The 11,938-nt window shown below is 34.4% G+C and overlaps 2 protein-coding genes across 3 annotated transcripts; one reads left to right on the forward strand and one right to left on the reverse strand.

Moving 5' to 3' along the window:
• Positions 1 to 278: 278 nt before the first annotated feature.
• Positions 279 to 8,028, forward strand: LOC105649044 (retinal-binding protein). The gene is made up of 15 exons (XM_012235569.3): positions 279 to 723; positions 828 to 955; positions 1,065 to 1,197; positions 2,413 to 2,569; positions 2,651 to 2,729; positions 3,226 to 3,266; positions 3,414 to 3,530; positions 3,679 to 3,759; positions 5,191 to 5,253; positions 5,327 to 5,378; positions 6,221 to 6,295; positions 7,166 to 7,213; positions 7,403 to 7,438; positions 7,526 to 7,600; positions 7,713 to 8,028. Exons 1-15 carry the CDS (start codon positions 564 to 566, stop codon positions 7,785 to 7,787), a joined length of 1,320 nt encoding a protein of 439 aa, XP_012090959.1. The 5' UTR covers positions 279 to 563; the 3' UTR covers positions 7,788 to 8,028.
• Positions 8,029 to 8,187: 159 nt separating this feature from the next.
• Positions 8,188 to 10,858, reverse strand: LOC105649043 (Amino acid dehydrogenase family protein). Of its 2 annotated transcripts, XM_012235568.4 has the most exons (6): positions 10,707 to 10,858; positions 10,345 to 10,544; positions 9,407 to 9,723; positions 8,872 to 9,108; positions 8,619 to 8,786; positions 8,188 to 8,444 (listed from the first exon to the last, which is right to left on the reverse strand). In XM_012235568.4, the coding sequence occupies exons 2-6, from the start codon at positions 10,532 to 10,534 to the stop codon at positions 8,274 to 8,276; spliced, it is 1,083 nt and encodes a 360-aa protein (XP_012090958.1). In that variant the 5' UTR covers positions 10,535 to 10,544; positions 10,707 to 10,858; the 3' UTR covers positions 8,188 to 8,273. The 2 variants fall into 2 exon arrangements, with proteins under 2 accessions (XP_012090958.1, XP_020540896.1); XM_020685237.3 differs by lacking the exon at positions 8,872 to 9,108 and having other exon boundaries at positions 8,619 to 8,806; positions 9,436 to 9,723.
• Between the last annotated feature and the right edge of the window lie 1,080 nt (positions 10,859 to 11,938).

Genomic DNA, 11,938 nt, shown 5'->3' on the forward strand with positions numbered 1-11,938 from the left:
AGAGTTTTATTTTTGAGTTAATTTATATCATTTATACATAAATTATTATTTTAATATTTTACATTTATTTATAAAAGAAAACAACTCCAATATGACATTTCATTTAAGGAAACAACAAAACAGTATGTGGCAATTTCATGGACGAAGACGGTACATAAATCGCAGATGCTAAGCCAATTCTCCATTGATACACTTTTTAGATCAGATTTCGGTTAGTTTTTTTTTTTTTTTTTTTTTTGTTATATTAGTTAATGAGAATTGAAAAGAAAAAAAAAAAGAAAAATAATTAAAGAGAGAACGAAAAAAGAAAGAAGAAAAAAGAAAAAAAAAGGATAATAGAAAGTAGAAACGAAAGAAAAGGAATATGCTGTGCGCGTACGCATGACGGTACCGTAAAATGTTGATCATAAATTTGCGCAGCCGTAACATAGCGTGGACTTGAATTCCACTGGAATTGAAATTCGTCTTCTACAAGCCATTAAGAATTTGATTTGAGAAATTTGAACTTTTGATCCGTCGAGAAATCTCAAATCGTCGAATCGTACACATTAAACACTGAAAATATGGCATCAATGGACGGTCTTGTGCCTATAACCAGGCAATTCCTCGCTTCTTACTATGATAGATATCCTTTTCCGCCTCTCTCCGACGACGTTTCTCGTCTTTCATCTGAGATTCGCTCTATGGCCTCTGATTTAATTAACCACTCCCCTCCCTCACAAGGTTTTTTTTTTTTTTTTTTTTTTTTTTTTTTTCCCTTTCTGCATTTCTTCTTTATTGTTTTATTATTTTTTTGCTCATTACTATTGGGATTACTGCAATGGTAGAGGAGAGATTATTGGTGGAAGAAGCAGACCGTGATCCTATACATAAAATCGATGAGAATATGTGGAAGAATCGAGAACACATGGAAGAAATTTTGTTTTTGCTTGATCGTTCTCGCTGGCCGCAGCAAGTAAGCTTTCACTTAGTATTTTGCTCTTGAAGCATTGAGTTGTTTACTTCATTAAATGCATTTTATGATTACTTGAGCATTTTGGTATGCATTTGTCTTGTCATGACAGATTCGACAACCATCTACACCTGAAGATAGTGAGCTTGCTACTGTTTTTAGCAACATTAGAGACTTGTTTCATAGCACTTTGAAGACACTGGAGTCTTTCCAGGTTAAAAATTCTGAACGTGTATTTAATACAGGTTTGTTCTTTACGTGTATCGCTCTGAACAGAATTGACATCGTTTTATCTGCGTTAGTTTGTTGATTTTCTAGATTCTTTTGTATTTATGCAATTAAATTTTGAAACTCGTTAGTGCATTTTTCTGTTTTATCAATCTCATATGCATAACCCATTTGTGCTTCATTTCATGTAGTATTGTCTATTGGTCATGTTTTTCAGTACTAAGTGTACATGTATTCTCTTTTTACCTTTTTCCTTTCTCGGTTGGTTTTGGTTGGGGCTCATTTTCTTACTTCCCAAGTCTGCAAATGCATTGATTACAGGTGATTCAGGTAGTGTATGCTTTCGTGAATTTAACTTATTGTAATGCCTAGAGGAAAGATGGGGGGAAAAGGAAATTGTCAAATTGGCCTAGGATCTGGGGGAGATCCAAGGGCATCGAAGTTGATTTTGGGAGTGTATCAGAGTGGAATACGATTGACAAATAGGGGCTTGGTGGAGAAAAAAGCTGTTTGTGACTGAGTAAATGCTGGTGAAGAATGGTGGAAAGAAGAATTGCACTTCAAACTAGGGCTTTAAGTATGATTTTGTTTGATGTGTTTGGTCTCAAGTAATGAAGTTATTTCTATAAAGATAATGAAAGAACTCCACATGCAGCAGCAAGTCATACGACGGTCATGATAGGTTATAAAGCGAATAATGATGTCATAATGATATTTGGAGAGAGAAACAGGCCTCAACTGGATGCGTCGACCTTAAACTGGAGTATAATGAACCAGTCACTTCCAATTAGTATCAGAACATTGTTTGTTTATATTTGGGGTTTTATTGGATAATTTTTTCTTTTATGATTGACTGTAAGCACTGCCACACCAGGCTTGGCATATAAGGATAGTAAGTGGTATTTTGCTGTTTATCTAATATTCAAGAGCTATATGTAGAGTTCCATAAATTGGGTTTGGGATATGCTAGGTTTACCTGGCCTGGTTTTTAGTTAGCAATTTGGACCTACAGTTCTTGAATCTGTGCATGTTTATCTCTACATAAGATTGTTGATGGAGATTTTAGACCCTTTATTAATTTGTATGTTTTTAGTGGTAGGCATAGCATATCAATTGGATGTGCTTCTCTACCTGTCATATTTCTTCAGCATTATTTGAGGAGATGAATAATATAGACTATTGCTGGGGTTTGTATTTTCAGTTGACTAAGCTATCTGTGAACATGGTTTCAGTCATGACCTACATGCCTCAAGATTTTCGTGGAACACTTATCAGACAACAAAGGGAGCGATCGGAGAGAAATAAACAAGCAGAGGTTGATGCTTTGGTTAACTCTGGTAGAAGTATACGTGATCGCTATGCTTTGTTGTGGAAACAACAAATGGATAGGTAAGGCACCTTGATTTTCATGGTGGCATTTGTAGCAGATACTATGGTGATTTGATAGTGTACTTGTGATTATCCCCTCAGGAGGAGACAGTTAGCACAGCTTGGTTCTGCAACAGGTGTATACAAAACTCTTGTGAAGTACTTAGTAGGAGTTCCACAGGTATGATCTGTCCTTTTACCTGTGGATTTGACCTTTGTTTCCATGCCTGGATAAGTTGATTGTCATTTCATCCTTAATGATCTAACTACGTCTCATGCAATTAAGCATCAGAGTTCAATGGTTCACAGTTTTGTATGCATTTTTTTTTTTGTTGTTTTTCATTTTCAATCTCCATTATCATCTTGTTTTGGCGAAGGTTAATGTTTTTTACTCGAGTGGCCCCCATCTCGCAAGCAGAATTCATGTGTACTTGTTGTCTCCTCCTGTATTATTCATTATTTGTCTGCATGTATCATGTTTTGGTTGTAGAATTATTAGTGTAGTCTTTCAGTTTTGAAGCTGAGGGTTAATATTTAATGGTGAATCAGTTATTCTGTCTGCATAAATCTAAAGATACATTCAGAATACCTGTTTGGCCTTTGAAAATAATTTAAATGTCAAGTATCAGTATTACATAGTAACTGATATTTTTTTTATCTCACACACTCCATTGCAGGTTTTACTAGATTTTATTCGGACAATAAATGATGATGATGGGTATGCCTTCATGTTTTCTGGAGTTCTTTGCTTTCAAAATATAATACATAGTCATGGTTACTTTAATCTAAATTTCAAGATAGAAATGATCTTGCAGCAGTTGTCTAATCAATAATGTTAAAAAAAAGGTTTAATCTTCTATCATAGGCCCATGGAAGAGCAAAGAAAACGTTACGGACCGACTTTATACAGCCTCACAGCGATGGTCCTTTCAATTCGACTGTTTCTTTCACTATCATGGGGGAGGTTTGAGGCTAGTAAATTGTGAGATATCTTGCCAGACTTTCTTGAGTTTACCAACTTTTGGTCTTAAATTATGTATGGATGAACCAAGTATACTGTCTCAAACCCCTAATATTGTACTCTTATGGTTGCTTTTCTGCCTTCACACCTGCTATATTTAACTAAGCAGAAACAGGGATCAAGTTGCTGTCTTAAAACAAGCTGTTGATGTCTATACTCATGAGTTTGTAAGATTTATCACCTTCCTCAGGTATTGCTTCTGCTTCCTGCATTCACAGTTCCAGTAATTTATTTATTTCTTTTTGATATCATAGGACTTCTTTTAAAACTATTATTGTTGTGGTCATAATTGTTGTTTGCTTGTACAACCTGGATTATGATTAACATTGTTAGTTTACTATTCTGACATTCTGTTGATAAATTTCATCAACCTACAGAAGCATGTCTTCTCAGGACAAATTTTTTTCCTAAACATCAAATGACACTTTTATAAGGTTATTGGAGTTTGAAGGGGAGTTTATCCCCTTGCATAACATATCATGTTTATCAATCTTTGGATAAAAATTGGAAGAATAAGTAACCGGACATGCCTGTACAAATCTATCTCTGTTTCTTAGTGGGTTAGGCCTTCCTGAATTGGGAATCTAGGCCTTGCGAGCAATGCTAAGAACTCCTTAATGGTTTGTGGATAAAACTGGGGTTTAAATCTATTAGGGCCATGTTAGTAGCTGCGAACCAAGAGTAGGGTGCAGGTTTTGTGCGACAAGAGATGATTATCGGATTTAGGATCAAGTTTGATTAATTGATGGAGAACAAGGCTAGAAATGTATTTAGAAACTTGACATTTTGAATATTTACGTTGTTTACGGATGTTTGGCTGCTAGCTATTGTGAACAGTAACAGAATTGGAATTGCTGCTTGATGGAGGGAAAAATAAATGTTTGAGAACGAGTCCTAGGTGAAGTGATGAACTAAAGATTGATTAGATTTGGAAATAAACTGAGAGAGAGAGAGAGAGAGAGAGAGAGAGAGAGAGAGAGTGAACTGATTTCTGTTTGTTAAAAACTAATATTGCATCGAGTTGCTTGAAAAAGCAAAGATAACAGCATATGAAGAACACAAGAGGAAGACAGCAAATTCTTGGAAGAAGTATAAGTGTGCATTCTTCATAGTCAAAGGTCGTAGAAATAAGAAGATCACGTGGGAAGCTATATAATATTCTATTTCTCATTGTATTAAATTTAATATTGCATGAGGAGGAGAATTCACTAATTAAAAAAAAAAAAGCATCATTGTGTAAAGCAACAGAGTTTCTTCTAACCTAACTCTCAGTGACTGGCTTGTAGAAGTAATAAACAAGGCACTGAAGTTCCTATATGAATCTTGATTTGACTAATTAAACAATCAAATTCTGCCTTGTTGACACATCTAATGTGGACCTTGCACATTATAAAGAAAAGCCATAGTAATTATTTGAAGATGGTTCATTTTCCTTGGATGCATAATATAAGTGACACATTGCTTCATTTGGAGTAAATAAAACATTATCAATTTGAAATTGACCAGTGCATGGCATTCATGTTGCATTTTCTGTTGCTGTGTATACAAGAATCGTGATGATTGCTGTTCAAGGAGAAATTATCTCTCATTTCCTCTATTGATTTGTATTTCTTTTTGCCAGTGAGGTATTTGCAAATTCTCCATTCTTTATTTCAGCAGAAGTTGCTGGCACACTAGATGCAAGGTAAGTTTTCAGAATTTTATAGCAAAATCAGTGCCAGTATTTCAAGTTTGAATTTTTTATTTTATCTCTGCAGAACAAATGATGAATTCAAAGAAATAAGTGTTCCAGCCGGAAAAACTCATGAGGTTTGTGTAAAAGTTTATTTGCATAGATTTATGTTTTAATAATTGAAGATGTTTCATACCTTCTATATGCACACAGGATGTGGCAGTTGTTGCAACTACCTGCATTTGTTCACTTGTTAAATATGAGTTCGTGAAAAAGTGCTTCTTGAAATTTTTTAATACATGTTTAGTCCACTAAAAGTGACATGGGATGTCATGCTCCATTAGATTAGGTCCTCCTCCTTAGCCATCTGATTTTGTATTTTGTATTTGCGTTTCAATTCAACAGGAAGTATCTTATCCAATGAACTTTGTTGTTGGTGAACACATTGGAAGCGCTTAGCATTTTGTAAACTGATAACACAAGACAATCTCACAAATCTTTCATGATATTTAAGTGGGTTAAAAGCATAAACAAGTTGAATATATGGAGGAAGAAATCTGTTTAGAGTTTTGTTGGACTCCTTGGCAATCTGAAGTATTATTCTCCTTTAATTCTGAAATTGGTGCAGAAAAATAATCTGCTTGGTAGATATTCTATGGTCATATTGACAGTTTCTGCAGCCTTATTGTTATTTGTTGGAAGTATATATCTTCAATATTACCTGTTGGATTTTGGTCCTTTTAGAATCTGAGCATGCATGAATATGTAAGAGAGTCCAATGGGAATATTCAAATCTGTATAAAATTCTTCCAGATTGGACCGGGATCAGCTCAGTTATATGTTTTACATAGACATGTATAAATTTTTGCCGCTGATTTTCCCATTGTTGAAGTTCGATATCTGCAGCTACTAATGATGTATGGATATGTTGTGCGCGTTTTTCAAATATTTGACATTCTTAATTGGACTTCCTTTATAGGTTTCATTGGCAGTGGACTCGATAAACTCATACATAGCTTGGGATTTCTCTCTAATACAAGGCAAGATAAATATGGTATTATTCTCAAGCTATTTTCTGGAGCTGAGTTCTTGAACATTATTTAATTTCTCTCTCTTCTGAAACTTCTTTTAGCAGCTGAGTTCTGGAAACCTTTTTTCCCTAAGGCAGGTTGGGGGGGGGGAGAGGAGGGTGAAGGTTGGGGTGTCCTGACAACTAGATTTCTACTGTTGCAATTTTTTAATAGTTATTGTCAAGTGATTTGTTGGATGCTGATTTCTGGAAATTTATTTTCTGTATTTGATCAAACAGGCATTATTTGATCATTCTGTAGGCATTGGATTTTTTTTTTTTTTGACATATTATTAATGAGTGTCTTGATTCTTTTTTTAATCATTCAGGCCTTTTTTTTTTTTTTTTTTTGGGTTAAAAGAGATGTTTTCAGTGTGAAATATTATTGCGTTGAATTCATCCTCATAAAAAATATGCAAAATAAAACGAGACCCAGAAAGGGAGGGTTATGGTTAGATGGATGACAGGCAACTAAGTTTAAATTGTTAAATTTGACAATGTTGTTGCATTCTTGTATGACCAGTGAAAACAATTGGTTACCTCATTTTTATGGAGAGGAATTTCATTCTTCTGATGTCAATAAAGTTAACTCGGGATTAGTTTGAAGCTTGCTAGTGTTCAGCACCTTGTTTTGGGTGCACATTATTTTCGTGCCCGGTATAATTGCTAAGAACAACATAAAACTAGGCCTGGCATCAAACTGTAGAAAGATGTGTCAAGTATCAAAAGGCTCAATTAAGGTGAAGCCAGCTCTAACAATGATGTCATTGTTGCTTCATACTGATACATAATTTAATGCATTATTTTTTTTTCTTTGGTCTCTGTATCATTAATCATTACACCATTGCTTGTCAGGATATTGGATTTAGTGTGGAGTATGTGGATCCTTCTGGTAAAAAAACTGTAAGTTAAACTTGAAAGAATATACCCTATATGATGTTCTAAATTATTTTCAATTGCACAAAAGTTTTATTCTCTATGCTGCAAAAGATTGTATAGTTTTCTGGTTTTCCCAGTTGATATTGTTGTTTCATTACTGATTAATTCGTTTTTACTCGTATGTACATCTTGCTATGATCCGTTATTCCTCAGCTGATATTACCTTACCAGCGCTATGAGTCCGACCAAGTGAGTTACTGCCATAGAGCTTTTGTGTTATTACCACGTCTCAGAATAGAAAACAATATGCCTAGTCACTTTTGACGGTTCTTACAGGGAAACTTCTGCACAGTTATGGCTGGAAATTACAAGCTCATATGGGATAATTCATATTCATCATTTTTCAAAAAGGTAGAAGTACAAACCTTTCAGATGATTAGCATCGGGTTGGTGTTATATCAACTTGTACTTGTTATGTTGCATTTTCATGCATCTTTTCATTTCATGTCTTCTATTGGAATAGGTCATCCGCTACAAGGTGGACTGCATACCACCAGTTGTGGAACCAATGCAATCCACAAATCAAGTGGAAGGATGAACATAAGCCTCCTTGGTTTTCAAATTATGCTTAATCATTTCCCAATATTCATTTGTACCATTACATTTTTTTTTTTGTAATTTTCATCTTGTGAGGCAGACTTGTAAGTTAGACTTTTAAGTTGATTGGCACTGATGGTTGGCCAAAAGTATAGTAATTGTAACTTGTTTGTATGTTAACTGACAATTATAATCCATTCTTCATACAATTGTAATGGATGCCAGAGCACCATTTGTAACCATATCACATGATGCATGCAATTTGTCTATTTAAGTAATTTCCCCCTCCCTGCCCCCTTCTCTCCAAACTGCTTCGATTTATGAAGAATAACAATTATAACTTTAGGATGAAATACATTTTTTATTTATGCATCAATTGAAGCTTCTAAGTAGAAAATCAATTGCAACAAAAATTGCATATAACACCTTGTTATATCAACTTGTACTTGTTATATACATCATTATATAATGTAACAGGCTTTACTGTTTAAACAAAGTCATATGCCCGCTTTGCAGAATCGAGTGTGTTAGACAGCAACATGGCAATTGTCATGGGTCCAACGCCTCCTGGCACAGGGGTGATGGCAGATGCCACCTTCACTGCTTCTTCATAGCAAACATCTCCCATGAGACGATAGCCAAACTCATTGCCGGGATCCTGCCATCCATATTTAATTTAAAATCTGGAATTATATTTATATCAGTAAAAGTTACCAAATATTTACTAGCACAATTCCACAAAATTGACAAAATCAGTTGATATAGGTTACTTGTTCAGGCCTAGCATAGTTCCTGTATTCCACGGAATGGCAATTTGAATTAAAGAATTTACCTCAACTGGGCAAGTTCCCACATCAATAACAACTGCACCAGGTTTTAACCAGTTGCCGCGGACCAGATTGGGCACTCCAGCAGCAGCAACCACAATATCAGCTTCACTTGTTATCTCCTCTGGATTATTTGTGAATTCATGTACTACGCTAACTGTTGCGTGGTGCCGCTGCAGAGCGTTTAAACAACCTGATGTTAATCAAATAATGGAATTGTTAAATAAAAGAATAATTTAAAAACTAGTTCAATGCCACCTGCAATAACAAGGATGTCGGCAAACCAACAATGTTGCTTCTCCCAATAACCACAGCTTTCTTCCCCATGATTTCTACACCGATCCTGATCAATAACTCAATGCAACCCTTTGGAGTGCATGGGATAAACAATGGTTCTCTTCCTCTCATGGCAAGATTCCCCATATGTAATGGATGGAAGCCATCTACATCTTTTTCCAAACTCAGCACATTCAAAATCTTCTCCTCATTCAGATGCTGTCCCAGACATTTTTTTTAAAGTCATCCATACAACATCAACTTCTCAAATAGTCTTTGCACATGGAACACATCAAGGGGCAAATCTTCTTGCATTTGCAAGGAAATAAGGAATAGAACTATAAATTTGTAAACAAGTCAATAATAGTACTTCAAAAGTGTTTTGAATTTAATTCCAGTTATGGAAATCAGAAATACTGGAATTGGAAAGGCTCGACACATGAAGGCATTAATATATTTTACTTTACGATCAGCAAATTGTAAAGACTAAGATTTATATTTTGGTTATGGAAATTACTCTCGGTAGGGGAAGCTGCACAAGAATACCGTGAATAGATGGATCCTCATTAAAACTTGCAACAGCATTAATAACTGCATCCTCTGGGCAATCCACAGGCAGTTCAGCTAAAAGTGACTTGATTCGAGCTTCTTCACAGGCTTTTATCTTGTTGCGAACATAAGTTTGGGAGTCCCTTCTCTGGCCCACAAGAATAACAGCCAAGCCAGGGACTTTTCCAATGGATTCCTTCATCCTCCTTACTTCAGTAGCTATTGTAGACCTAATTTCCTCTGCTATCAACTTCCCATCTATTACAGTAACATCCTGTTCATTGGCTGTGGTGAAGATCAAAATAAGTTAACCAACCATACCATGCGGCGTGCCACACGTGCATAGAATGTCAATAACTAAGAAACTTCAAATGGGAAATAATCAAGAAAACAAGATAAATCCCCAATTTTGGCATTTATTAACTTTGAAGATTATTGATTTTACTAAACAACAGAACTGGAAAAATACAAGAAACCAAGTATGACATACAATGGCGTTGCAGATTGAGTTACTGACAAACCACTATATGAAAAATGTTAATTAGAGGTTATCAAACTTCATTTTAAGGTGAATTTCACATGTTCTGGTCATAAGAGCTTTAAAATAGCTTAACGCCCACCATCTACAATGGTGGTTGTCAAAGTAGTTTTAATCTCCAACACCTAAAAAACAAATTTCATTGCAGAGTAACACCCAAAATTCAATATCCAGGTTTCAACACAAAGATAGGGAATTCAACCAAATTTGACACCAATTGGATTAAAAAAATCTAATTAAGCTCCTTGTTTAAACAAAATCTCTCATTACAAATTTTCTAACAAAAAAGGGCATTTAAACAAACAAATGGCATGCAATAGTTAGAGCAAAAAAAAGTGAAAGAAACTAGAAAAAGGTTTAGCACTTACCGCACTTCATAAGCGGAGGATCGTGAAAATCATCAGCGACGGGCGTCCAAATCTCAGGTAGATCAAGAGAAACCAGGGATTGAGGAGACTTCAAAATTTGGGTACTAAAATCTCTTCCTATAATTTCTTTCATTTGCCGTGTCATTACCATGCTTCGTCCTATTCTCCTCATAATCGCCATTAGCCCCATATTCTTCTTCCTGCATTAGAATAGTAATCAGTTTCTATTTCAGTTCATCATTGCTTTTTGTTTATACTAATATGTAACTCACCCACTCCTTTTAAAATTCATTAAAAATAAACAACAAAAACCTAATCTCAGACACATGAAATTTCTATGTAATAAATAATTAGTTAATTACCTTTCTACTCGACCTTTTGATTATCATTTCCGCATCAAATGCAGAACCATTGTTGTTTGTTTGTTGATTTCTTGTAGAAGATGGTGTTCAATGGCCAGGGACCGAGCTAGGGCACAATCATAGTTGGGTTAGACGGGCCTTTAGGCCCTTAATCAAGTCTAGCCCACTTTACTAAAATACATTTCCCCCCCCCCCTTTCCCCTTTTTTTTTTAATAAAAAATCGTTTTTCCTTTTTTTTTTTTTTTTTTTTTTGTACCTCTTGTTTGTTATGAATGAATTAAAAGGGTAAAATTCTTTTTTTTTTTTTTGAGTAAAGGTAAAAAATCATTTTCTAAATGATAAAAATTTTCAAGTAAAGTCCATTAAATAGTCATAAAAAGATTTTCATGATAAGTAATAGAGTGAGCAAACCTCAAAAGAGAAATCGACAATCAAATCAAACCGAATTTTTTACTTCAATTTCAATTTTCATTCGTCTATAATTTTGACTTTCGATGGTTATTGCTCTTTGGTCTTTTTTTTTTTTTTAATGAAAATCAATTATATTCTCAATTTATATCATATTAAATTTTCTAATTGTACTAAGTAAATCTAATAAACAAAACTTATTAATTTAATTAGATACAAACAAAATTAACATAGGTAATTAATTGGCTGTCCAGCCATCCCATTGTTTCTTGTACCATAAGGAGACATCATTCTCCATTGTCTCCTCAGCACTATTAAAATCTTCAACTGTAGTTAAAATCTAGGGCAACCTGCAGTACACAAGGTGACACATACATACCTCGATTATCTGCCAACGCATTTTATGAAGAAAATGATTCAATAATTTTTCATTATAATTAATATTTATTATATCTTATACATCAAATATTACAGTTAATTATCCAAAATTGTTTGATCCAATGGTTGAAGCGTGTATTAAACTCGACCATGGTGATTACAATTGAGTCATGGAATTAATATCTTGAGAAGAGTTTTCAATATAATCGTTCTTCGACTCGAAAGATATTAATCTTTTATTTAACCGTTCGAGGGAGAGAAAAGATATTTTTAGTAGTAAAAAACAAAATTATTACAGTTATTCTTAGCCAACATAGACAATAGCAAGATACAGATTGAATAAAATAATTAATTATATATATATATATATATATTATTTTTTTTATGCATGGCAAATTGACAATGGGACCGTGTAATTTAAAAACTGAATAGGGTTTAGGATTTT

The sequence above is a fragment of the Jatropha curcas genome, chromosome 2 (genome assembly GCF_041381405.1).
Source record: "Jatropha curcas cultivar XTBG-Jc1 chromosome 2, XTBG_Jcur_1.0, whole genome shotgun sequence".
Taxonomy (NCBI): domain Eukaryota; kingdom Viridiplantae; phylum Streptophyta; class Magnoliopsida; order Malpighiales; family Euphorbiaceae; genus Jatropha; species Jatropha curcas.